Here is a 26,201-nt window from a genome sequence, read left to right as displayed (position 1 = left end):
GAGCCGCCCGCCGCGGCCGGTCCCTCCCCCGCCGGTCCCAGCCCTGCCCGCAGCGGCCCCGGTCCTGCTGCCGGCCCCTGCCCCGGTCCCCTGCCCGCTCCCCGCGGGGCTCCCGGTGCCACAGAACGGTGGGCTCCCGCGGGGCGCGTCCCCTCGGTCCCGGGGAGCAGCCTTCGAACCCAAACTGGTCTGTGGGTTCGTGAGGGAAGGCACAGCCGGAGCTGGCTTGGCACAGGCAAGGACCAGAGCCCGTTTCATTTGAACCCAGTGGTTGTCCCGGCTCAGGGGCAGGCCCAGGACACCCCTTTGGCTTTGACCCCTCCGCAGCAGCTCACTCCATGCACCTTCCAAGGGACCGCAGCCATGAGCACAGCACAGGAACGATGGCAACACCTTTACTGCACCATAAACCCACAGCAGAGAGTGCCCGAGGCTGCCGAGGGGGGCTGGGATGCAGCACGGATGGCAAGGGAGGTGCTGTGCAGCTCAGCACCGCATCGGAGCTCAGGTGCACCCAGCGCTGGGTTAGGGACCTGCCGGTGGAGCCTGGTGACAGCAGAGCAGTGGTGTCTCCTCGGTGGGGATGCTGAGGACCACCTCGGTGTCCGGCGTGCACCTGAGGGACAGCAGAGTGAGTGGGGACAAAGCAGAGAGTGGGAATAAGCCACCATCAGTGTGAGGAAGAGGAGGAGGAGGAGGAGAAGCTCCTGTGTGGCCCAGGCAGGAGCGGGTGATGGATTGGGGCTTGGAGGCATCCTGTCCCAGGTGAAGGGAAGCCTGTCTCATATTAGCTGTGCTGCCCTCCCGGTATTCCCAGTGTCCAGGACTGGTTTTCAATGGGGATGGCCCAGGGTCTTGTTCTGGGACACAGGACAAAGGAAGCAGCTGGGGGAGTAGGGACAAAACCACTTTAAAACCAGATGATGGTTGTGCCCAGCCCGACCTCCGCTCCCCAGCCCCACTTTGCTTTCCAGTGCACCCCTCGTGGTCTGCCCCACACACTGACCCCTCTGCCTGCGAATGAAACCAGTGCCAAGCCCGAGCCCTGCTCTATGTACTGGTCTTGCAACCAAAGGGCCTCGCAAACACACTTGGAACCAAACCCTTTGCAAGGCAGACCTCGCCGTGAGCTCGCTGCTTCCAGAGGGGCAGAGCCAGGCCTAAGCCCAGGGCTCTGAGGGGGAGCAGGAACGAAGTGAGCTCCCTCACTGCCAATCCCAACAGACCAAGGGCAGCAGAGAGCCGCCGGGAGCAGCAGGTACGGCTGCTTTCTCGCAGCCACAGGCCATGTGCAGCGAGCTGAGCTGGCTCTGAGCTCTGCTCATCCATCTCCGTCCCTTCCAGGACAAACTGTGCATCCAGCAGGGCCCAGCGCAGGGCTGGAGGCTGCTGCTGAAATCCACCCCTTGGAGCAAGAGGATTCTAACGGGGGGAAGCTGAAACGCAGCTGGGGATGGGTACGCAGGGAGCCCGGGGGGGCAGAAAGGGCCCCGTGCTCCTGCACATCCACATGCCTCCAGACCAAGCGCAGCTTCCAGCTGGTTTCCCTCTTCGAGAAGCAAAAACCCAGCGTCTGGCCCCAAAGGGTTAATCGGAGCTGGCGAAGCCGTGTGAGAAGCTGCCGGGAGGTCAGTGGGAAAGGGCCGAGGGCTGCAGAGGGCGCTGGCACCGGCCCCGCTTGTCAGGGCGGGTAAGCACCGAATGCCTGACTTGTGATGTTACAGAAACTTTCCACTTGGGCCTTCCTGCTATTTTTAACCTATTTTTAACTCTTGTCCCAGCCACCCTCAGTACCCCCCTCCCCCCCAGCTGTCCAGGATAACGAATTCCATTTTTTATATCTTTTTTGGTTTAAATCACACACCCCCCCCCCCCAAGTTGTGCTGCTCCATTGCCTCCCCCCGCAGCCTCCTGACACGTTCCAGGCTTCCCTCCCGCTTTGACTTGTGTGCCCGCGGCCGTTCCTGGCCTCCAGCTAAAGCCCGGGCCCTGGGGTGGGAGATCAGCCCCTCCTGCATCACTCCCAGTTTGCTGCTCATCCCAAGGGCTGCTGTTTTCCCCCCAAAATAAGCCTCGTGTGTGCACAGGGAGCCGAGGGGCCTGTACCTGCGGCAGCAGCACACGCTGGGCAGGAGGGACTGTTAACAGGCACCTCTGTGCCAGGAACAGTTTGTATGGCAGCTGCTGGAAATAACCCCCATGTGCTCATTGTCCTGCTCACAGCTACTGCCGGGGCTGTGGCACACTCTGGATTTAAACACATTTGTGCCCCTGGTCAGCAGAGAGCACAGAGAGCAGCGAGAGCCCCTCCCCAGCTCTGCATCGCTTGGGATTTCTGTGAGCTGTCCTGGGGACAAGGGGCAGTGCTGGCCACCAGCCTGCCGAGGATGGGCTGGAAAGCAGCGTGCCAGAGCGGGCTGCTGGCCTGCCTGGCTCCATCCCCAGGGGGAGAGCCCGGTATTCCCGTGACTGAGCTGGCACGGCTGTTGATGCTTCCCATCAACACTACGTGAGGATTTGCCTTATGCTTTGGAATTCTTACATCCAGGATCAGCACGCACTGGGAGTGGGGATTACCCCCAATATCCACTCAGGAATTATTAACTACCACAGAAGTGGGGCAGAGCTGCCTGAGCAGGGAAGCTCTTTGTGAGCCTGCCCCTTCCTTCAGTGAGGTGAAACAACAAAGTGAGAGTCAGTGCGGGCACAGGGGCCGCGGGAAGCTCCACTGGTCCTCACTGTCCCCGCCTGCAGCCACTGGTATCTCCCCTTGCAGGCTGCACAAAAGAGAAGCCCAGAAGGGAGATGTGATGTGCCCAAGGATCACTATTAGCTGTGGCTAGTTCCTGACTGCTCTTAGGGAAGACCATGAGACCCTGCAGCCGTCTGCCCAAGGAGAACCCAGTGTAACGGTGGGTTTGTGCCCGGGGGCTGGGTGTGGGAATGGTGGGGTTGGGTTCTCAGCACACAGGGACAGAGACTCTGCAGCCCAAGGCCACGGGGAAGGGTTCTGACACCCATAACCAGCCTTACTTGGGTCTGCGGAGAAGAACGTCAGCGAAGATCAGCTCTCTTGGGTCTCTTGCATTCTGGCGGAGGGTCTGGATGCTTCTCTTCAGCTCATCAATCTCCTCCTCCAGGTCCTGAATAATCTGAAGGAAGGACATTTCTAAGAGCTCTTTACTTTGCAATAGAAGCAGGAATTAAGTTTTGGAGATAGTGCAAAGAGCAGAGCTGGAAAACATCCCTCTTGCAATAAACCCCCGACAGCTTCCTGAAATATCTGCTTGTCCTTGGGGTGTCCTAACGGGCCACTGGCTCCCGGAGACATGGAGGACAACAGACCCCACTGGGGCAGAGAAAACCCTCACGCAGGGCAAGGCCTGGGGGTGTCCAGCTCTGCTGCACCACGCTGGCTCTTCCCCAGCTCACTCACCTCCCTTTGCCTCGCTATATCACGCCGCAGAATGTTGTTGCTTGTCATCATGTGCCTCAGGCCATCCTGGTTCAGCATCATCTCCTGGGTGGGTGAAAAGAAGCAAACCAGCTGAAGAAACTCCCCAGTAACCACCAGCATCAAACCCCACTGGGTGGCAATGCTGTGCCACCGAGAACACAGCTTCTGCTCAAGTGAGGTTTGGGTTCCAGCTCTAGAAACAGTCTGTCATTGAGATCACCTTGTGCTGATCATGGACCAGGACTGAGGAACTCAAGAGATCCAGTTCAGTGTCCCCGGGAAAGCTTATTAATATTGCTTGGGTAACTTCTTATCACCTGTGCTTACACATTCACCCATCAAAGGGCACAGAGGTTCTGCCCCAGAGCAGGCTGTGAATGGAGTCAGGGATTAGTACTTGGTGCTCTCAAGCTGCTCACCCGGGTGAAGGGCTAAGCACAGGCTGAGCGCAGGGGCTGGGCAAGCGGAGCTGGGGGAGCAGCACGGCGGTCCCTGCTCTGCAGTGCTGCCGCGCTCTTTCCTTTCCTCATGAATTTCTTACAGACGTGTGTGCTGCACAGCGGTGTCACAGCTCAGCAGCAAAGCAGCTACCTGAATACTCTAATAAACCAGGGACTGTACAGGCGGGTGAACGCTGGGTCACACTGCGCCCGCCTCCACGTGGAAAACTCTCAGGAGCAAGTCTGAGAGTATTCCAACCCATCAGACCACAGCAGAGACTTGGAAATGCTTCACATGTACCTTCCCAGCCTGACAAACAGCTCTGGTGCGGCAGCAGGAGGGGAGCAGCGACGCTCTGTTACTCTCTGGGTGCTAACGGGCAGTGTGTGGCAGCCTCTGCCTTGCCTCCCAGCTCCCAGAAGCTGATCCCTGTGCTGGGATGTCACATGAACTCCACAAACCTCCACGATTTTCTGTAGCAGCGCCTCTTGTTCCGCCTGTGCCTTCTTTTCCAGCTGCTCCAGGATGTGCTTCCCCATTTCTTCTGCCTTCTCTATCTCCTCCTGAGCGGGGCAGGCAGCAGTGCACAGGAACAAGAGGAGCGTTAGGCAAGGCCACCACTGTGTTCCTTCCTCCCCTGCCCTCTCCCTCCTCCCCAGCACTGCTCAGCACCTTCTGCTGCCGCTTCAGTTTCCGGATGCTGTGCTGCAGAAGGATTATCTTGACAGCTTGTTCCGGATAGTGCCCATCGATGTAGGGCCTCACGACCCTGAGCTCCTCCTGGAGAGCCTGCACCTTCGATGTGACGTCCTCCAGCTGCTGCTGTAGCTCTGGTTGGGAGTGAGAACAGAAAATCTCAACTAAGGGTTGCAGAGCTTCACTCCTGAGCGGTGGAGCCCGTCCTGCCCCTGCCTGAGCCCTTCCCTCTGCAGAGATTACACACCCTGAGGGGAGCAGGAACGGCCACCCCCAGCCAGAACACCTTGACCAGGTCCTGCCCCAAGGGGATGGTGCAAAGAGCTGCCAAGGAGGTGACTGTTCCTGCTCCCTCCCTCCGGACCCGCTGCCGGGAAGATCCTCCCTGCAGGGAACTGGGATTCATTTTCAGAAATGGAATTGTTTGACATTTACAAGATCAACACAGTGTCTTTAACCTCCTGAGATGGAAAGCAAAGGTAACACGGTTGTACAGACTGCATTTCAGAGGAATGGCAGCAACTCACGTTCCAGATTCTTTTCCATTGTTTTTTCCATTTCCTGGAGCTCTGCCTTTGCTGCATCCAGCTGGTTCTTGTTGAAGGTCTGCACCATCGCCTTCATCCTCTGCACAGGCAGAAATCCAGTCCCTGCTCACTCCACAGAGCTCTGAGACCTCCCCCTGCACCATCCCTGACCTTCCTCTCAGCAGCACAGAGGAGCCCGTTGCTGGGGCTGGGGCCAGCTCGTGCTGGCTGGAGCTGGGGACATTATGGATTTGGGCTGTTAGAGGGGTGACTGCTGCTGCATGGGCCAGTTACAGTCGGATGCTCTCGTGGCTTTAAAACACAGGCACTAAATAAGAGCACCTCACAGGGTCTCTGGGCACCAGCGAGCTCCCCCCGGGGCTGGGGATGCTGCAGTCCCAGGGGAAGGGCAGTGCTGACCCTGCTGCAGCACTGAGGAGGAATTCTGCCGGCCCGGGCCTGAGGGTGAACCCTAAAGGCTCACCTGGAACGCCTCGTACTGCTGCAGCAGGCGCCTGGCTTGCCTGGCCGTGCTCTCATCAGTGTCCTGGATCTCCTCCACCAGCTGGCAGTTGGCCTCCAGCAGGCGGGCACTGCACTGCTTCAGCTTCTCAATGGCGTTTCTCTTCAGATTGGTCACGTCCTACAGGAATTTGTGGATTCCCCCAGTCCCACCTGCCCCAAGCTTTCGTAGCATCCTCTGCTGCCCTGGCGTGTTCCTGTCCCATGGTAAGAGCAGCCTCACTGCTGAGGCACTCTGACTGCCCCCCACACCCTGCTCCCACATTCCTTACTGCAGGATCACCATCTCTTTTACCTTTATTATAACCATCTTTAGTAGAACTATTATTATAACCATCTTTAAGGTCCCTTCTGACGCCAACTGTGCTATGATTCTGTGATCTTCCCCCTTCTAAAGGCTGTGGTCATGTCCTCAACCTTCTTTTTGCTAGACCAAGACAATGTGATACCAACAGCCCTTTCCAGCAGGTCACATTTCCTAAATCTCATCCCTCCCACTGCTGCAGGCTGGGATCTGTCTTGGTTTCTCCTAATTGTTCTTGATAAACAATATCAGGGTGAGATTTCAGCAGCGTTAAGCAGAGCAGTGTAACTACCTCCAGTGGCTTAAGAAAGAAGCACCCCCTGTTTTGCAGGGGTCAGTGGGCTGAAAGGCAGCCGGGGGCACCCCTGGCTCTGCTGCCTCGGATGTGGGGCACGTACCGTGGTGATTTTGATCTCTTTCAAGGTTTTAGCTAATTCAGCCTTCCTGCGGGCTAATTCCTTCTGAGATTTCCCTTGGGGTGATGATGTCTCTGAAAGCAAAGGTGGTTTTTTACTCAGTGTAAATGCAACTGGTGAAACAGAAACAAACCCAGGCCTGTGCTTATTTCACAGCCCAGTTTCAACCTGGCACCTACTCTCTCATGTCATATGTGGCTGAGGGAAATGTAAAGAGCTGAGAGACTGAACTCAAACCTTCTGCAGCCCCAGGAAAAGCCACTGGCAGTGACAGCCCAGGAGCTGAGCCTACAAAGCTCTCCCTGGCCTTTTCTTGTCCTCCCTCTTTGCTCTCAGCATTTCCCTTTGGGTAATTTTCTTTCTGTGGCTTTTGCTGAATGTCTCTCAGGAGAAGGCACTGGGTAAATGGAAAAGAGGCACCAGTGGCAGGGGCAGCAGGGCAGGGTGTAGGGGAATCTCTCCCAACCTGGCTTGTTCTTCTTTCCTTTCTTCTTCTTGTTCTCAACAATGAATGGTGGCAAAGTCAACCCTTGGGCTGGAGATTTCCTCTCCTCTGCTGCTGCCTTCTGCTGTTTGCTGTAATCCTAAACTCAGCACGACAGTAGCACAGAAAAGACAAGGAGTCAGAGGAGGTTCGTGAGCAGAGACCTCCCTGAGCTGACCCACAGTTCCACCCACTGCTCCTCTGGGGCTTTCAGGTGTCCCTTTACGAGCCTGGAGCAGCAATCCCCAGGCCTGTTTGGGAGGTGCAGCGTTCACAGCCACAGTGCTGGACGTGTCCTGAACCCCGGGGAGCAGCAGACTTGCTGTTCTCCTCACCTCTTCCATGGTGCTCGGGTCCGGGCTCTGTGCATCCACTTCCATGCAGGCTCTGGAAGGAAAAAGCATCATCCCCTGAGGAGGCCGAGCCCCACAGCTCTGCCTGTCCCCATGGATGAGCCTCTGGGTGCCCATGGTTAGAGCAGAAAGGCAGCAGCACCCCGGGGTTATGGCACCTTTAGTGAACCCCATCTTCACCTTCCACCCCTGCCCATCCGCTATGGGGAGCTCCCCTCCACACCCCTGCCCCATGGCGCATCCTCCCGCCTGTCCCCTGTGGGGAGACCCCCCCTGTCCGCTCCTTTGTCCCATTGGGACCCCCATAACCGCCGGGGAACCCCCTTCGGGATGGCCCCCGGGGCTCCCCCGCACCCCGCGTACCGGGATCCCGGCCCCGATCTCCATGGCGACAGCGGGCGGGTGCGGACACCGGGCGGGGCGCGCGCTCCCGGGAAGGGGCGCCCCCTGCCGGCCCCGCCCCGGAGCCGCGGGACCCACCGGGCCGGGCTCCGTGTGCCCGGGCCCGCCCGGCACGAAGCCTCGAGGGTCAGGGGGAGCGGCCGGGCGGGCGCACGGTGCCAGGGTCACACGGGAGCCCCGTGCCCGGTGCCGGGCATGGCCTCCGGGGCACAGCGGGCGGGAACGGCTCCGGGAGGCCCCGCGCGGTGGGGAAGCCGCGGTGAAGGGCTGCGCGGTGCTCCCAGGGCACCGGCGGGGCACAGGCCCCGGTGCAGGCCGCGGTGCCCGGTGCAGGCCGCGGCCCCGGGGCCCTGTTACCACGGCAACTGCCGGCGGGGCGCAGCCAATGGGCGCACGCCCTGCGGCGGGCTCGCGCGCCGCGGCGGCAGCCAATGGGCACGGCCCCTGGAGGGCAGCCCGCGGTCTCCGGGGCAACACGGGCCGCCGCCGCCGCGCCATTGGTGCCACCCGAGGGGGGCGTGGCCTCACCGGGGGGGCGTGGCCTCACCGGGAGGGGCGGGGCCTCACCGGGAGGGGCGGGGCCTGGCGGGGCCGCGCCACTCGTGCCACCGGGCAGCGCATCCTCATCCCCCCGCCCCGGTCCCGGTCCCGCCGCCCCGGGGAGGTGTCCACGAAGGCACCGGCCTTCCCACGCCATGAGCCCCCCTGGGGATTACCCGGGTACCGGTTACCCGGGGGGAAGCCCCGTGGACCGGCGGGGGCGGGGTCCGGAGCGGCCGCCCGGGGGATGCTCAGCATGCCCGGGCCGGGATGCAGCGCCCGGGGGTTGTGGAGGCACCGGGGACACACACACACACGGGTGTGGGAGGCACCGGGGTGACCGCACCGGAGGAGCAGCGGGTATTGGCAGTAGTTTGAGCATCCCCGGGAGGGTACCGGAGGGCACAGGGAGGTACCGGGGTGCCAGGCCGGGGTAGCGGGATGCTCGTGTGGTGGTACCGGGGGTGCTGTGCTGCTCCAGGAGGGGCACCAGGCGTTGCTGGGGTGCCGTACCGACGGCACCGGGGGGCACCGGGGCGTGCCGCCCTGCCATTCTCTCCAGCAACCCCGCTCCGGAGGGCGCCCATTGGCGGGGCTGGATTTTCCCCCCCGCCCCGCGGCCAATGGGCCGGGGGGAGGCGGTGCCTCCCATTGACAGAACCGGCGCGGCGGTGTTTACCGGGGGCGGAGCGGCGCCGGCTATAAGAGCGGCACCGGGGGGCGTGTGGCTCCCGGGCTGCCCGCACCGCCCCCGCGCACCCCGTGGCTCGGACCAGCCGCAGCGGCCCCGATCGGAGCATCCACCGACTTCACCGGGGAAGCATCCCCGGGGCGGCGCGGAACATCCCGGAGCATCCCCGGGGCGGGGCGGAACATCCTGGAGCATCCTCGAACCGGTGCGGAGCATCCCTGGGGCGGCGCGGAACATCCCGGAGCATCCCCGGACCGGTACAAAGCATCCCGGAGCATCCCGGGACCGCACCGCTGCAGAGCATCCCCAAAGCCAAAGACCACCGGCCCGGCCCGGGGCTCCACCGGAGCATCTCAGCAGCCGCCGCCCCGGCGGAGCCGCCTCCGCCGTGAGCCCCCGGGCCCCGGTGCGGCCCCCGGCGCCCCGCCCTGCCGCCGCCGCCCGCTCCGCACAATGGGGGCGGCGCGGCGCGGCGCGTAGCGGCGGGCGGGGAGGCGGCGGCGGGCGGGGAGGAAGAGGAGGAGGAGGAGAAGGCGGCGGCGGGGGGGTCCCGGGGCCCGGCATGGTGCAGCAGCGCGGGGCGCGGGGCCGGGGCGCGGAGGCTCGGCGGGAGCCCTGTGCCCCGCTGCCCGCCCGCGATGCCGAACCGGCGTGGTGCAAGACCCCGAGCGGGCACATCAAGCGGCCGATGAACGCCTTCATGGTGTGGTCCCAGCACGAGCGCCGCAAGATCATGGACCAGTGGCCCGACATGCACAACGCCGAGATCTCCAAGCGCCTCGGCCGGCGCTGGCAGCTCCTCCACGACTCCGAGAAGATCCCCTTTGTGAAGGAGGCCGAGCGCCTGCGCCTCAAGCACATGGCCGACTACCCCGACTACAAGTACCGCCCGCGGAAAAAGGGCAAAGTGGGCACCGGCGCGTCCCGCCCGCGCCTCCCGGTGAAGATCAAGCCCTCGGTGCTGGGCCGCGCCTCCACCGGCCGCAGGCAGCCCACCAAGCCGCCGGTGGAGCCACAGGAGCCCGCGCCCGACGCGCCCGCCGAGGACAGCCCCGCGGCACCCGCCGCCCAGGAGCCCCCCGCGCCCCCCAGCCCCGCGCCGGGGAGCTCCCCGCAGAGCGGGTCCCCCTCTCCCATGTCGGCCGCGTCCCCTCCCTCCTCCTTCAGCTCCTCCGATGAGGAGCCGGAGGAGGAGGCGCTGGGGGTCGTGCCGGGGCGGGCTCCCCCCGGTGCCACCGGTGCTGCCCTGGACTGGTCCGTCCTGGACAAGGACCACGACCTCTTCCCGCGGGGAGGCTCCTCGCACTTCGAGTTCCCGGACTATTGCACGCCCGAGGTGACGGAGATGATAGCGGGGGACTGGCTCATGTCCAGCATCTCGGACTTGGTCTTTACCTACTGAGTCCCGCGCTCTGCAGGTAACACCCCGTTTCTTGTTTTACTCCCCCCACAATCAGGTCATATCTATAAAATAAGAACCGAAACCAGCTGTTTACATGCAGGAATCAGGTATTTTGCCTTGAAGGCGCTGGAAGGCAGAGCTCCCGCTCACCCACCCCCGGCACACACCAGCTCCTCGTCCGACCGTCTGCCCCGCGCTCGGACGTGTGGCTGCTCACATCTCATCGGGGTTTTATTGCCAGGGCCTGGCCCCTTCCCATGGCTGCTCCCATCCCCACCAGCCATTCCCTCCTGCTCTCCAGCAGCCGGAGCACTCACAGCGGCCCTCGGCGCCCATCCCATCCTCCCCATCCCTTGGGGAATGGCCGATTCCTTCTGCGTTTTGACCGCATTTCAAGCACGGCTTCAATTTCCTCCTCCTCCCTGACGCAGCCCCTGGGGATGGATGGAGGGAGGCAGAGCCCCACCGAGCCCTCCCTGCCCGACACCCCATTCCCTGGGTGTCCCTGGCCGTGGGGGTTCCGTATCCCACGGGACCAGCGCTTTCCCTGTGCCACACGCTCCCGGCCGCTCGCTTTGGGAAGAGCGAAGTTGGGCGCACGTGACGCGCACGTGGTGCGGGAGGTTGTGTTGTTCCTCTCGCCGGGCGGTTGTGCGGAGGAGGCTGTGCCCAGAGCCACCCCGAATTCCAGCTGGAACCAGCCCTTCCCACGGCAGCCAGTCCCTATTCTAGCCTTGGAGCCAGTGCCCACACAGGACATGCTCCACTCTGGCTCGCTTTGGCCGGTGGAGCAGGTCCCACCGTGCTCGGCTGCAGTGGGCGATGGTGCTGGCGTGGCAGAGAGAATGCTGCTGGAATTCTGCCTTAAGCAACCACCCAAACGGGGCCCAGAGCAGCAGCAGCCGGTGCCGTGGGTGATGCTCCGTCATGGGGCTTCCTCCACATGGCACCATGGGAGCAGGAGCATCCCGGCAGAGTGCTGCCGAGCAGCTTCCCGGCAGGAGCAGCCCTTCCACAGTGGCTCCTCCAGCCGGGCTTGTCTTTGCTTTTCCTAATGGCTCCTTCCTGCAACGAGCCGCCTCCTCCCGCTGCCGGGGAGCACGTGGCTGTGGCTGTGGCTGCAGCACCGGCTGCGGCTGTGGGGCAGGGGCTGTGCTTGGGTAGGGCCATGCTGTGTGTGTGGGGCTGGTGAGGACCCCGGGCACCCCAAGTGCCAGCCCTGGGGACATGGCCATGGCCATCAGCACCCGGAGGGGCTGCAGTGGGCTCAGTGGGGTCCTCTGCTTGAAGCAGCCTCTGAGGTCCCCCGTTGCCTTGAGTCTTCTCAAGGCATCCTCCAGAGGGGATGCAGGAGCCCCGCTGGCCCTTCCCGGGGTACCAGGGCAGTGGGGGTGCTGCATCCCTGTTCTGGGGCTGCGGTTCCTCCAGCCACAGCTGCCCATTGCCATGGGGCTGCCATGACCATGGGAAGGGCATCACCCCCCTCCAGGGTCCTGGCACCCCCCCCAGTGCAGCTCGGAGCAGGGACCTGCCCTGATGCCCTGGCAAAGGTCCCTTCAAGGGATGCTCCGTGTCCCCCATCCCGGGCGGCCTCGGGGTCCCCTGGAGCCCCCCCAGCATGGTAGATGTGTCGGTGTGTAGCGGTAGCTCTGTGTGTGTCGGCATTGCGTTAGCGCCGTGTTCCCGTAGCCCCGGTGCGGCGCCAGCCTGCGGTGCCAGGCGGGTGTCACGCATCACACACGTGTTCCCCGTATAGAGCGTGTCCCCATCCCTGCTTCCCCCCCCTCATCCCGGGCCGTTCCCCACCGGACCCAGATCTCCCCACATGGAAAAGCCAAATCAGCGCCGGGCCAGCCGTGATGCCGCAGCCGGGGGGGCTCTGCCTTCCCACCCAGCTCCAGGAGCACCCCGAGCCCCCTCCCGTGCATGAGCCGGGTTTGGGGGGCCCGTGGGGGCTCCCCACTGTGCACAGATCTCGACCAGCACCTCGGTGCCTTCTCAGGGCACGCGGCTGCCCCGCGCCAGAGCCTCCCGCCCTCCATCCCCATCCATGGGGAAGCCAAAGCCCCCAAGTACCGTCAGGGCCTGAGGCCGCAGTGAGGGTCTCGCATCACTCGTGTGCTTTGCCGGGGCTGCATCTCCTGGTCCCACTGGGGTCCCGTTGGGGTCCCTTCGTGCCGTGCATCACCCGTGGGCCGGGGCGCTCCCTCCACGGACTATCAGGCGAAACGTTTCCTCAGGAGCAGGTTCTGGGTCAGCGCCAGAACCGGAGCCAAGAGCCGGGGCCCCCCCCCCCAGCCCCGGCCACAAGCACAACATCATCCGCTTCGTCCCCATCCCCGTCCCCCTCCTCACCCCCTCCTCGAGCCTCGCTGGGTGTCTTTGTCAGGGGAGAACCGTCGTGGACAGTGGTGGATTGTCTGTGCCGTGTGGTTGTAGTGCTTAGAGACCCCCCCAGCGTGCGGCCCCCTCCCGCTGCGCCCTCCCCGCTGCCCGGTGCTGCCCGGCACATGCGTGTGCGAGCGTGTGCGACATCCATCACCAGAGACAAAGCGAATAATGATGATAATGAACAATAATAATAATAATAAATGACTAATAAGAATAAACCAAACCTCTCTCAGGAAGGAGCCGCCCCGGCGGCGGCCGAGCGGGCCGGGGGCTCCCGGAGCCGGCGGGGCCCCGGCGCAGCCTCCGCACGGGCGCCAGCGCTCGGGGTCACCTTTGTCGTGTTCGTGGTAGTGAAGGAACCTGTAGCTGTTGTCTTGGAGAAATAGGATTTTAGCCGAGGGGCGGCCCCGGCCCATCCCGGGGGATGCAACGGCTCCGGCTCTGCCCCACTCGGCTCACGGTTATCCTGACTGTTGTGACTATGGAATAAAGTGTGTTGGTCTGATCCCCGCGGCTCCGGCTCCTCCTGCGCCGCCTCCATCCTCCCAGGGGGATGCGGGATCCCAGAGGGATGAGGGGTTCCCAGTGGCAACCATCCAGCTCCCGCCCTGAGCCCCAGTTCCTGTGGGCTCCCCCATGGATCGTCCCCTGGGGCAGGTTCATCCTCATCACCCAGATGGGCTGGATGTCCCCAGGGGGTGTGTGCACATGTATGTGCATGTGTGTGCATCTCCCTACATGTGTGTGAGCACCCGCTTGGTGTGCGATGCATGTGTGCACCCATGCATGTGTGTGTGTGTGTGTGCGCACGGCCTATGCGTGTGGATGCACAGCATGGGTGGGTGTGTGCGCACATGTATGTGCCCCGTGCACGGCTGCACACACGTGTGCTCTGCCTGCTCCGGGCACACGCAGCCCTGTGGCCCCCGGGGGGGGTCTTGGCTCACCCTGGGGGGGTGTCGGGCGTTAATCCAGCCCTGCAGGAGGGCCCGGGAGGGAGGGGGGAGCCACGGGGGCACGTGCTGCTTTCGTCACCGCAGCCCCCCCGCCCCGCCCGCGGCTGTTACCATGGCAACAGGGGAGCCTGGAGCATCCCTGGGTACCACCGCCCTGCACCCGGGTGATGCTGAGGAACAGGGAGGGTGGGACAGAGCCCAGAACCCAGGAACCAGTGCTCAGCACCCAGCATCTAGCACCCAGCACCCTGGGTGCTCCGGCCGCAGTCCAAAGCCATGGACTCCAGCACCGGCTCATGGCAGCCCCCGGCCATGGCACCACGCTCCTGCCCAGGGTCACTGCCCGGAGCAGGGGGGCCCGTGGGTCCGGTCTGGCCACGGTCTGTCACTGCTGCCTCCTGCCCTCACCACACAGGCCCCTGCACTCACCACCGGCCCGGCTCTGAGTCACGCAGTGGCTGCACACAGCCCCCCACTGGCTCCGCAGGCAGCATCTGCCCAGCCCGGCCCCCATCCCAAGGACAAGGAGGGTGCCAGGGCTGTGCTGGAGCAGGGGGTGATCTGTGGGATCCCTCTGGACACAAGGCCAGTGGAGGGACCTGGAAAAGAGAAGGATGCTCTAAAGCCTCTGCCCCTCCCAGAGGTAAGCAGGGAGCAGGCAGGGGTGTGGGCAGGGTGAGCCCGTGTGGGGACACTTGGGGGGATGCAGGGTGAGGGCAGCCCGGGGCAGGAGTGATGGGCACCAGGGACGCACTGGAGTGGTCCCCATGGGGGCATCCCCCCCGCCAAACCCTGGCAGCACTGGGCTGGGCCCCCCCAGACTCCTGCATGCAAGAAGGGCCCTGATGGTCCATGGGGACAGAGGGACAAACACATCCCCAGTTTCAGGGGACAGCCAGTCCCACAGGCAGCGCATCCCCCCCAATGAGGCCTCTCCAGTGCAGGGCTTTGTTCAGCGCCGCGGTGGCACCGAAAGGGTCCTGGTCCCCCCTCACCCTCCTCCGGGCTGACACTTCCACGCACATCCCCAGGCAGGGCAGGCGCGGGAGGGGACGCGGTGGCCGTGTCCCCGCATCCCCGCAGGGCAGCAGCCCCCCGGCCGCCCCGGAGGTGGCCACATCCCCCCCCGCCACCGCTCCTCCTTCCCCATGGCCGCCGATTGGGTGGCTGCGGGTGGCCTGATGTGGGGCCCGATCCTGCCACCACGGCGGCGGGGCTGTGCTGGGGCCGTGCGGGTCTGGATGCGGCTCGGGATGGGCATGTCCCCGTGGTACTGGAGGGTTTTCATCCTCCATCCCCTGTGGAAGCCCCACCGGGATGAGGGCAGCGATGCTCTTGGTCCGTCCCCCCCCAGGATGTGGCCTTGGCCAGGTCCTGGTGGCCAAGACAGAGCCCTGGGAGGTGGGGGGGCAGCTCTTGGGTCCCTCTTGGTGGTCCCCAAAACAGACAATGGCCGCTGCATGGGGGGTGCACCCAGCATGGTGCCCTGTCCCCCACCCTGCACCCTGGGGTGCTGCAGCTGCAGGAGGGGGGGTGGTGGGTACCGGGGTCCCTGTGCCCTCCAGGCCTGATGCCCCCCCTGACCCCAAGCACAGCCACGGGCCCAGTGTGGGGCAGGGGAAGGGGTTTGGGGTCTCTTACCTTCCGGATGTGGGGGGCGAGGACCCGTCCCCATCCCCATCATCAGCACTGGCTCTGGCGCAGTCCTCGCAGGAGAGGTGGTGTCCCATCGTGTCCCACAGCTGCTCGGCTCCGCCAAGGCCAAGCGATGATTCCCGGTGCTGGGAACGGCTCCTCGAGGAGATGGGGAGGAAGAGCTGCCAAATGCAGCCGTGGTCCTCACCTCAGCATGGTGCTGAGCTGTGCCTCATCCACACAACAGCACCAGGAGGGACCCGGGCACACAGGCCCCCACAGGTCCGTGCTCTTTTTGGGTCAATAAAGGTGATATTTCCCAGGGGCTGTTCTCTCCACCGAGTCCCAAAGGGCTGCAGCTGCCTGGGTAGAGCCTGGAGCAGCTCAACCCCCCGGCTGTGCTGGGCACCACACGGACACAGCACCACAGGCACAAGGAACGGTGCTGTGCCGGCTCTCCACGCTTCCCTCTGTTCCCCAAACCCCCACCGAGCCCGCAGCAGCTCTGCACACCCGCGTGTCCCTCCCAACAGGCTTTGAGCGCCGCTGGGAAAACTGCTCCCAGCGAGGAACCCACAGCGAATTAAAACCAGCCCCATCCTGATCCCATAACCCAGCCTCGTGGCACCCGGCAAAGCCCGTTCCCTGCCGGTGAAGGCGGCTGCTGGTGACGGGGACACCCCGGGGAACCGGTGGCCCCCCACCAAAGGAGGGCAGACGGAAGAACCGGGACACACGGGCACCGTCCGGCTCTGCTCCTGTAGCGCGAGGCCGTGGGGATGTGCCAGCTCTGGGGCACGGGGTGCCAGGAGCACAGCGCCGGCCCCATGGGCATGGGGGGGCAGGAAAGGTGTTAGTAACTGTTTATTTTACAGTGAGGGGTTTGTACAAATCCGCATTTACAGGGGGATGTAAAGTCTTTGTACAGAGTAACTGAAACACCCGAAGCGTCTCCTCCAGCCCCTTCCTCCCCCGGGGACAACACAACAACTAAAGTGCATCATGGGCAGAGAGCCGGGGGGGTTCCAGCAACCCCTCCTTCGGGGTGCTGGGGAGTGCACAGAGGGGTGCCGGGACCCCCACAGCACCACCAGGGCACCACAGTCTCTCCTGCACCACGAGTTGCTAAAGTGCTAAAGCCCCGTCCTCTGCCCCACGTGCTGCTGCCCTGGGGGGTGCTGGGGGGCCAGGGATGGGCTCTGCCTTCAGCCACGCCAGGAGGGAGCCCCGAGAGCAGCCGCTGGCTCCCACCATGGGCACACACAGCCCTGGAGTGAGGGAGCAGCAGCAGGAACGGGCCCCGCTGCTCACCCTGCCTGCGCCAGAGCAGATCCGCAGCCTCCAGCTGCAGCCCGCAAAGGGAACTCCCCTGCTCAGAGCTCTGTGGAACCACGGGTCAGGCAGGAGGACAGCCCTGCGGCCACGCTGATGGCCACAAAGGCACAGCCCCTCGGAGAGTGAAAACCCACAGGGCAAACCAGAACTGCCCCGCGGCGCTTCTGAACCCCCAGGCAGAGGGTTGGGACATGCAGGGAATGAGTTTTCGATCCCAAACTCTTCAACCAACGCCTGTCTCCGGGGGTGCGGCCCCCAGGTAGGGCACAGACGGCTTTGGGCAGCACACAGCAATGGCAGGGGAGCAGGCTGGGAGCAGAGGGACAGGTAAGGGCACTTGCGGGAGGTTTAGCAGCTCAGGGAGAGGTAGAGGCATCGAGTGGCTATTGGCTTTGGCTCAGCGCGACGCTGAGCTGAGCACAGGGGGTTGCTGCTTAGCTCGGAGGGCAGGGAGCGCTGGGGGGGCTGTGAATGGGGCTGCAGGGGAGGCAGGAGCTGTGCCTGGGGGGGCCTTCTGGGAAACTCCCTCCCTTGTGTTACTCTGAAGCCTGATCAGCTCCCGGGGGAGGTTTCTGACACGTTTCCTATTGCCATGACTCTGACCCGTGCAGTGTTTCACCAGGTGGGAAAAGCCTTTCTCTGCGTTCAGACCTGCTCCCAGAGCTGTAAGAGAAGTCTGCAACGGGTGCTTGTGGTGCTGCTAAGACTCGTGGTGACGTGATCAGGCACATGACAGCACATACCTCTGGCAGCGTGCGCGACACTCGTGTCTCCTCTTGCTGACCCACACTAGTGCCAGCGATGGAGCCGCAGCGAGCGCCAGCCAGGCCCTCTGCACCGCCCCAGTGCGCTCCTGTCCCTGCCCTTCTCTCCTGCAAACAGGCTGCAGAGATGAGGAAGCAGAAGGGGGAGTGTTCACGCTGGAGAGAACCTCGTGGCAGGGCACTGGGAAAGGGCTGGCTCTGCCCAGAGGCTGCCCCATAGGAAGGGGTTGGACCGTGGGGCACTGGCAGCCAGGAGTGATGCAGAGCTGAGGGCTGCCTGGGTCCTCAGGAGTGTAACAGCCCCTCAGCCCCACACATGCACACCCCCCCGGCCAAATGTGCTGTGAGACTCTGCTCCAGGCGAGGATCTGCGCTTGCTCCCAATTAACTACCCCCACAGGGATCATTTTGGGACAGCCCCCACACAGAGCTCTCTGCTCAACAGTCACCTGTGTGCAGCCTGAAGAGCCAGACTCATCCAAACTCCGATTCCTCACGAGACAGTGGCAGTGCCTGTGTGCTCCCCCCTGCCCGGGGAGGGGAGAGCAAGGTGAGCATTGATGCGGGGTCAAATCCTGCTGGGCTGGTTCCCCTTGGTCTCTGTTGCAAAGGCCAAAAGCGCCACTGAACACAGCAACGACAAAACCCAATCTTCAGCCAGGTCATTTCCAGCCACGTCCTTGCACCACCCGTCACGGGGTGCGTGGGGGCCAGGGCCAGCCCTTGCCGTGGCGTCAGGGGAAGATCTGCAGTTCAAACTTGGGTGCCCACTCCAGGGCGCTCTTCACCACGGCCAGGGCAGCGGCTCCCAGCGCGACCGTCAGCCCCATCACAGCCAGCTTCACCAAGCGGTTGGTCCTGGGCTTTGCCAGGATGGATTCTGTCCTCTCCTCCGCGCGCAGGCGCTCCCGGAACCGCCGCCTCAGCACAGTGTCGGGTCTCTGCTGCACCGACGCCAACTCAAAGTCCTTAAACGTGGAAGCCGCGGTTCTGCAAGAGAACAAACGGGGTCAAGGAGTGGTCCCAGCTCGTCCTCGGGACCTGCCTCCTGCCAGAGGGAAGCACCGCAGAATCATGGAATGGTTTCAGTTGGAAAAGACATTAAAGCTCCTCCAGCTCCAACCCCTGCCACGGGCAGGGACACCTTCCACTAGAGCAGGTTGCTCCAAGCCCCTGTGTCCAACCTGGCCTTGAACACTGCCAGGGATGGGGCAGCCACAGCTTCTCTGGGAAAAGTCTGTGCCAGCGCCTCAGCACCCTCACAGGGAAGAGCTTCTGCCTTAGATCTAACCTGAATCTCCCATTTAAGTTTAAACCCATCACACCTTGTCCTATTGCTACAGTCCCTGATGAAGAGTCCCTCTCCAGCATCCTTGTAGCCCCCTTCAGACACTGGAAGCTGCTCTGAGGTCTCCACGCAGCTTCTCTTCTCCAGGCTCAACAGCCCCAATGTTCTCAGCCTGACTCCCTACGGGAGGTGCTCCAGCCCCTGATCATCCTTGTGGCCTCCTCTGGACTTGCTCCAACAGCTCCATGTCCTCCTTACATTGAGGACAGCAGAGCTGCACACAGTGCTGCGGGAGGGGCAGATCTTCGGAGGGCAGGCAGGCCTGGCGAGGGGATGGAGCACACACACGGGCAGCACTCACCGCTCAGCCTGCTGCTGGGCTGCCTCCCGGGCGAGCTCGGATGGTGGGAACTGGACAAACAGGTCCCCGGCTCTGCTGATGAGAGTCTCGTAGGGAAGGTCCTGTGGGATCTGGGACAGGAGGTGGTGCACAGAGGCCATGTCGCACTCGCAGTCCAGAACTTCCTGCTCGCGGTACAGCACGATCTGCAGGGAGCAGCGAGAGCTCTGAGCACGAGCCCCCGCCACCCACTGGCACTCACTTCAGAGCCACAACAGCAAAGCACTTCCCGCTGGAAGAGCTGCCCTTCCTCACGGGGACACACTGCAGTGAAGCGTTCCCGGTCCGGGAAGGGCAATGCCAAACCCTTCTCCAGGCTCTGAGGCCGTGATAGCCCTTTTCTGGGCTCAAAGGTAGATTTGTTTGGATCCCCCAAAGGAGAAAGGGCAGATGGATGCACAGCACAGGGCTGTCCCCAGCCAGCCACGTGCCCCAGCAAGCGCCCAGCAGCAGGGCCAGCACATGAAGGCAAAGAGAACCACCAGGTCATGCTGCCTCCATGGCACTGAAGTGGACCAGGCTGCACATCTGGGCCACCCCGAGCTCTCCTGGATCCCCCCTGCCATTGCCAAGGACATCACTGGCCTTGGGGGTCCCTGCAGAGCAGGGGACAGCAGCAGCACTGGGGTCACCAGCCCCAAACCCCCCCCCCACCTCCCAACAGTGCAGTTACTCCCCTGCCATTCCAGCACCTACCACAGCAGCAAAGTAAATGGGCATCAGGGGATGGCAGGCCAGGAAGAAGTCGTACAATCGCACCACGTGCCTGAAGTCAGACAGAACGTGCCCAAACCAGGTGATCAACCAGCTGAGGGCGAAGATGGTGCCCACCTCCGCGCTGCACGGAGACAAAGCGCTGTCAGAGCGGCTGAGGTGCTGCTGGGGAGCCCTGCACTGCAGCCCCACGCCTGGCAGGGCGAGGCCTGCAGCACACGCAGCTTTGCAGGTTCCCTTCCACCCTAAAGGCTCACTGACATGTGAGGTGTAACCCAGCTTGGGACCCAAAGACATCCTGGCCATGAAACCCAACAGAGGCACTTGCCCAGAGAAGGACCTTGCACTGAACCTCCCCACTTACTTTCCTGCTCCTGTTTCAACCTGCCCAGTCTGCACTTGTGGGGCCCTACTGCAAAACCTGGGAATTGTCCCCAAAACAGTAACAAACCACAGCGAGGTGACAACAGCCACAAAACTGGGCACATGAGGTGGTTGTGGCAGCTTTGTGTGATCCCAGCCACAAAGCCCCAGCTCTTCCCACAGGGACTGCAGACCCCTGGGGTGAAGATGGCACCACCTAAAAGCCCCCAGGGCAGGCAGCACAGGAGTGGGTCTGCTCAGGATCAGGGGGCACACGGCTTTGGGCTGTCACTGCTGGCTGTGGGGCTGCAGTTGACACACTTGTGTTGAGGGAAGGTCTGCGTACCTCTGCATGAAGTCATGCACCTTAGGGTTCACCTGGTCTATGATGGGCATCAGGTAATTTAAAATGTGCTTGGTATTATCCATCGTTGGGTCCATAAAATCCCTGAGGAAAGATGGAAAAGAAGCTTCATCAAGCAATCACATCAGGGAGCTCTGCCTCCAGGGAGGCAGCCACAAGGTACAGAAATGTACTTGCAATAAACAGCTTTGCTGGCAGGGTGGCCCCAGCCCCAGGGAATTCTGTCCATCTGGGACAGCCTCCACCCTACCGGAACCATAAACCCTGCCCAGCACCCAAAACCCACCTCCCTGCCTGGGAGAGGAGGGAGAACCCCCCAAAACACAACCCAGCTGAAGGTCTGTTCTCATTTCAGTGCACAAACAGGAGCCCCTTGACGTGGGGCTCGGGCACTGCTGGTGCAGACCACACTGCCCCGGGCTGTGTAGGGCTGAGGGGGAGGCACAGCCAGGCCCTGGCAGCAGAGGCCACAGAGCTGTGCACAATGCACTGGGTTGGCTTTGCAGCTCCAAGAGATGCCACAAATTACCTGAGAGCCTCCAATTATCCCTTCCCCAGAGCATAGCTCCTGCAAAGCCACGTGTGGTCACACTGCTCCCCACAGCACCCCTCTGGCTATGGCCCTGACAGGCAGCAGCCTTAACCCAAGGCTCTGCCTTCCAGGCCAGCTCTGTCTGTGCTGTGTCCCCACAGGCTGTGTCCCCACAGGCAGCTCCTCTCCTCCAGCTGAGCCCGCTGAGTACCTGAGATGATGTGTCGAGAGCTTCTCCACCAGCGCCGTGGCCAGTCTGTCCCCCACCACCAGGAGGAAGGTGACCACGATGTCGTGGTAGCCCTGGTAGTAGTGCAGCTGTGGGTTGCGCTTCAGGACGTGCAGGATGATATCGATGAGCTCCTCCTGCAACCCTTCCCTCTGGTCATCTGGCATTCCTGTGGGAACAGCACCAGGCAGTGGTGGGATGGGGCTGTGTCACCTACCAGTGCCTGCCACCGGAGCCAGCACGGCTGCAGGGTGCAAGGAGAGGACCTGTGTGTTTACCAGCCTATCCCAAGGGATGTGGTGCAAAGGGGAGGGAGGAAACCAGCAGGAAAAATATCTCAAGGGCTAATCCTGCCCCCCAAAACTCTGATGGGCAGTTGTGAGGTTGGTTGATCTTGGGAGCTGCAGTGCCCCACCTGTGAGGATGTCACTGGCGAGGACAGGAGCAGGGTTTCATAGAATGGTTTGTGTTGGAAGGGACCTTAAAGCTCATCCAGTTCCAACCCCCTGCCACGGGCAGGGACACCTTCCACTAGAGCAGGTTGCTCCAAGCCCCTGTGTCCAGCCTGGCCTTGAACACTGCCGTTACTGCTGTGTGCACAGAGCTGTGCAGAATGGTGCTGCGCACCCAGCGCTAAGGACACTTTAATCATTTTAAATTTCCCAGAGGTTCTACAGAAATTAAACAGGAGCCAACTTCACAGAAACTGTGTCAAGTGCCTCAGAGCAGCACCCACCACCCCAGCGCCACTAACACCACGTGTTGAGGGACAGGATGTGACAGGAAAAACATTGTTCCTGTGCCCGCAGCTGCAGCCGGTTTCTGGCAGTCCCTGTGCACAGACAGAACACCCCATGGCCGAGCAGCAAGTCCCAGTGGAGATCCTGCAGTGACAAAGTTCCCCTTCTCCCCTGCTTCACTGGTGCATCTAAAAATAGGCAGGAGGCTGCCACTGGATGTGAGCAGACCCGGCAGGAATGGGGCATCCGCGCTCCAAAGGGAATGGGAGTGAATCAAGTGCTCACACACAGAAAGGCAGCAGAAGGGGGAAGCAGGTTCTGGCCAGAAATAACGACTGCTCTGCAGAGCTGGGGATGAAATGCTTTATAAATAGCACAACAAGGCACCAGCCACGCAGCAGAACTGAACAACTGCAACATGTTTTGCTTCTAAAGGTTCAGAGTCTTCTTAAATCTGGTGCATGAACCCGACGTGGAGGCTGCTTAACACCAGAAACGGGTCTAACCGCTGACAAAGCTGCTTTCCCACCCCTGGGCCAGACCAGGCTCCAAAATAAACTGCAGCAAACAGCCTGTTTCTCCAGCACTTCATGAATCCAAACCTCACCCCGCTCCTGGGGCGCAGGGGGGAAGAGTCACATCAAACCCAGCTGGGCACAGGCAGCAGAAGGGAACTGAGAGCTCGCAATGGCTTTGCTGCTTGGAGAAGCTGCTGAAAGCTCTGGCTTTCTAGAGTCAGGCTCTTGGAGCATCACCCACTGCAACCCCCCGAGCGAGGCCTGAGCAGGGGGAGCCCCATAGCACAGACCGTCCCCCCCAGACTGGGAAGAGGAGAATCGCCCTCACCTGGTGGGAACCGGCGCAGGGATCGCCGCACGTCCAGCAGCACTTGCTGGTAATCCTTATTGTCCTCTCGCAGCTCCTTCCCTGCCAGGGAAAGAGGAACATGGTTAACGTGGAGGAGTGCAATGGAACCAGGGAGAGAGGTGGGAGAGGCCCTGCTGAAGGCAGGAGGCTGAGGCTGCACGCACAGACACAACACCCCATGGCACGTCCCCCTTCTCATGTGCCACACTCCAGCCCTGGCCCCTCACTTGTGCTGCCGCCTGTTCAGACACTGAGCAAAGGAGACTGTTAGTTATAGAATCATGGAATGGTTTATGTTGGAAGGGACCTTAAAGCTCCTCCAGCCCCAACCCCTGCCACGGGCAGGGACACCTTCCACTAGAGCAGGTTGCTCCGAGCCCCTGTGTCCAACCTGGCCTTGAACACTGCCAGGGATGGGGCAGCCACAGCTTCTCTGGGCACCCTGTGCCAGCACCTCAGCACCCTCACAGGGAAGAGCTTCTGCCTCAGAGCTCATCTCAATCTCCTTCAGTTCAAAGCCAACTCCCCCTTGTCCTGTCCCTACAGGCCCTTGTAAGCAGACCCGCTTCAGAGGGAGCTGTGTTCTTTAACCACACCACTCCCAGCACTCCCGGGAACATCCCTGCTCCCCAGTTTTGCCATGCAAGTCAAAGCACACTGCGCAGCAGCAGGACATGACCTGCTGTGGAAACCAGGAAGAACAGTTTATGAAATACAAACAATTCAGAAGAAAACCCCATCCATGGGTGGCTGAGACAGTTAAAGGAGAAACGAGAAGAGCCTGCTGCCGTGCTGTGAGATCAGGTGAAGTTCATGTTGTCTTCCAGCAGCTCCCATCACCCAACATAACCCGGTGTGGGGGGTGCACCCACCTGAACAGCCACAGATTCAGCAAACCCAACAAACCCCGTGCTGGGACAGTGCCTGTGAGAGCCCCAGAGCTCAGAGCCCGCTGTGCTGTACCTGGGAGGGGGGGCAGATCGTCTGTGTTCACACTGAGCAGCTTCGGCCACACTTTGCAGCGGATCTCGTCGGTGAGGAGCCCCCCCTCGCTGATCGCCATCCGCCTCAGCGTGGCCACGTCGATGGGATCACTGTTCAGGGCCTGGTAGATCTCTGCCACCTTCCTTTTCTTCTTGGAATCAAAGTCTGCGGGAAGATCACGGAGAGGGAAGCTGACGGGGAACGCCAGCACAGGGGGGCTGCAACTCACGTCGTGAGGGGGCAAAATCCACTCGTGGCAATGCCACGCACACACAGGGGAGGTGACACGGGACAGCCAGCACAGGCCCTGCACCCCAGCACGGTTCCAAGGGATCCCCCTGTCCATATCCCTGATGAATGAGGGCTCTGTGTGGGACAGTGCCAGCCGTGCAAAGCCACCTGCAACTGTTCGCTCCCTGACGCAGCCGCCAGTGCCGGTGGCAAGTGTTTGCTAAGCCCAGGACCCCGTGTTCCTCCTGGCTCCAGACTGCAGCTCCCGGGTGCAGCGCCCTGGGGAGGAGCCCGAGCACTTCCACTGACCACAGCGCCCACGGCAAAGGACTTCACTGAACCCGAGGGAATGAATCACGAGCACCGTGACTCCTCTCCCAGTAACACGAACTTGCCAGATACCAGCACAGGCACAGGTTGGCCAGTGTCAAACCACCCCCACTGTCTGTGGAGCACACGGGGCAGGCAGGGGAGGGAAGAGCACAGGTAAAGGAGGAAATAACAGGCAGAGCACACAGCGCTCTGGTTTCAGGCGGGTTAAATGCACTTACAGGACTCGAAAGCTCTTCCCGGGGGCACCGCTTCCCCCTGCATCCCGGTACCTGCCGCCGCTGCCCCACCAGAGGGAGGAGAGAGGCCACCGGGAGCCACCCGATATCCCACACCAGGGAGGAGCTTCCCCTAAGGAGGCTCTGCCGAGCAGCTGCACAGGATGAGGCCGCCAGCGCCGCCTTCACCTACAGGCTTTCCCAACAGATCCCACTACTTTGGGGATCCCAAGGGGATTTGTTCCATGAGGGCCGTGTCCGAAGAGGGTTTGCAGTGGGAGGAACTCGGAGGATCCGGATGGAGCAGCAGCTGTTCGCTCCCTGCCCACGTGGCACCTCCGCTGTCCCGGCGCTGCTCCGGCCCTCTCCCTGCCCCCGGCCGGAATTCCCACCTTCAGGAATGTGTCTGAACAGGGAACGTCGGGCTGCTCGGACACCGGGGAGGCCACCGGCAGACACTCTCCCTTCTCTAATCACCCTTTTGAGACGCTTTTGGGATGAAATCCGCGCGGGCTCTGCAGCTCCCCCAGACTCCGAGTCCTGGTTAAAGCACCCAGCACTCCCCCAGCGACCACAGTTTCCTCTTCGCTCCTTCCCCACCCCTTGTGCAAGCAAAGCTCCGCGCAGAGAACAGCGGCCAGCGCCGCCCAGCTGCCTGCCCCCTGCCCCGGGCTGGCCTGCCACGCACCGGCACCCGGCGCGGCGGGGCAGCGCTGCGGGAGCGCCTCCTGGTCACACACAACGCGCCTGGGGAGCAGCGCGAAGGAAGGAGCAGGAACTGGGGGCTCCTCTCCCGAAACACCCCGGTATTTGCACTGGTCACGCACAGAGCGCGATGGCTGCGAGCGTCAGGAGCACAAGTGCTCTCAGACCCTGTTCGGGGCACCCCCAGAACCCGAACTCGCGGTGCGGGTCCCGCTCGGCAGAGCCGGGAGCATCGCTCTGTAACTCACCCCGGGGCTGCCCCGCCGCGCCGCGCCGGGCTCCGCGCTCACTGCTGCAGCCAAACCCCGCCGGGAACGGCTCCGACCGGCAGCGCCGAGCGCAGCGCCCGGAGCGCAGCCGCAGCCCCGCGGCGGGACCGGAGCTCACACAGCGGCTGGCGGGGCCGGCCCAGCAGAGTCCTCCCCGGTTCCTGCCGGGGCGGGCCGGGGCAGCGGAGCCCTGGAGGGCCCGGCCCGCTCCTGCGCCGAGCGATGTTCCTGCGGGCCCAGACCCCCCTCCGGTACCGGTGCCCCCCGGGCCCGGCCCCCGCCGCGGCGGCTCCGAGCTCCGCCCCGCCGCTAGGGGGCGCTCTAACGGCCGCCCACCTCAGAGGATCCGGCGCCCCCCAGGCCCGGCCCGGCCCTTACCGTGTCCGCCGACACCGTTGCGCGGCGGGCTCCGCCGGGCCATGTTCCCGGGCGCTGCGGCGCATACCGGGCCGGGCAGCGGGGCCGGGCCGGGCAGGGGCTCCACGCTCCCGGTCCCGTCCGGTCCCGTCCCGCCTCCTCCTCCTGCTCTCCCCCCCCCGCCCCTCGGCCGGCGGCGCGCGGGCGGCACGTCACGGCGCCGCACGGCGCATGCACACGGATCACGCGGGCGGAAGGGGCGCGGGGCGGCTGCGCATGCGCGGAGGTGGGCGC

At 63.0% G+C, this 26,201-nt stretch overlaps 3 protein-coding genes across 9 annotated transcripts; 1 reads left to right on the top strand and 2 right to left on the bottom strand.

The window, feature by feature from the left end:
• Window positions 1–378: 378 nt before the first annotated feature.
• C13H20orf96 (chromosome 13 C20orf96 homolog) lies at window positions 379–15,689 on the bottom strand. Of its 6 annotated transcripts, XM_030503085.1 has the most exons (12): window positions 15,224–15,689; window positions 12,312–14,181; window positions 7,183–7,234; window positions 6,830–6,947; window positions 6,346–6,437; window positions 5,606–5,764; window positions 5,122–5,221; window positions 4,571–4,728; window positions 4,360–4,461; window positions 3,437–3,520; window positions 3,034–3,152; window positions 379–616 (listed from the first exon to the last, which is right to left on the bottom strand). In XM_030503085.1, the coding sequence occupies exons 3-12, from the start codon at window positions 7,225–7,227 to the stop codon at window positions 526–528; spliced, it is 1,068 nt and encodes a 355-aa protein (XP_030358945.1). In that variant the 5' UTR covers window positions 7,228–7,234; window positions 12,312–14,181; window positions 15,224–15,689; the 3' UTR covers window positions 379–525. The 6 variants fall into 6 exon arrangements, with proteins under 6 accessions (XP_030358945.1, XP_030358944.1, XP_030358943.1 ...); XM_030503084.1 differs by lacking the exons at window positions 12,312–14,181; window positions 15,224–15,689 and adding an exon at window positions 8,602–8,742; XM_030503083.1 differs by lacking the exons at window positions 12,312–14,181; window positions 15,224–15,689 and adding an exon at window positions 8,559–8,722.
• On the top strand, window positions 8,746–13,132 carry SOX12 (SRY-box transcription factor 12). The gene is made up of 2 exons (XM_030503093.1): window positions 8,746–10,251; window positions 10,336–13,132. The coding sequence occupies exon 1, from the start codon at window positions 8,766–8,768 to the stop codon at window positions 10,233–10,235; it is 1,470 nt and encodes a 489-aa protein (XP_030358953.1). The 5' UTR covers window positions 8,746–8,765; the 3' UTR covers window positions 10,236–10,251; window positions 10,336–13,132.
• Window positions 15,690–16,066: 377 nt separating the features above from the next.
• Window positions 16,067–26,101, bottom strand: TBC1D20 (TBC1 domain family member 20). 2 transcript variants are annotated; one of them, XR_003993980.1, is made up of 9 exons: window positions 25,929–26,078; window positions 23,777–23,962; window positions 22,793–22,873; window positions 21,189–21,375; window positions 20,428–20,529; window positions 19,701–19,842; window positions 18,966–19,150; window positions 17,766–18,306; window positions 16,067–17,435 (listed from the first exon to the last, which is right to left on the bottom strand). XR_003993980.1 is itself a non-coding variant. In XM_030503101.1 (8 exons), exons 1-8 carry the CDS (start codon window positions 25,969–25,971, stop codon window positions 18,051–18,053), a joined length of 1,182 nt encoding a protein of 393 aa, XP_030358961.1. In that variant the 5' UTR covers window positions 25,972–26,101; the 3' UTR covers window positions 16,067–18,050. The 2 variants fall into 2 exon arrangements, 1 of the variants encoding a protein (XP_030358961.1); XM_030503101.1 differs by having other exon boundaries at window positions 16,067–18,306; window positions 25,929–26,101.
• Between the last annotated feature and the right edge of the window lie 100 nt (window positions 26,102–26,201).

The sequence above is a fragment of the Strigops habroptila genome, chromosome 13, assembly GCF_004027225.2.
Source record: "Strigops habroptila isolate Jane chromosome 13, bStrHab1.2.pri, whole genome shotgun sequence".
Classification (NCBI taxonomy): Eukaryota; Metazoa; Chordata; class Aves; order Psittaciformes; family Psittacidae; genus Strigops; species Strigops habroptila.
The sequence above is the reverse complement of the archived record's forward strand: the minus strand, read 5'-3'. Positions and strand labels throughout refer to the sequence as shown.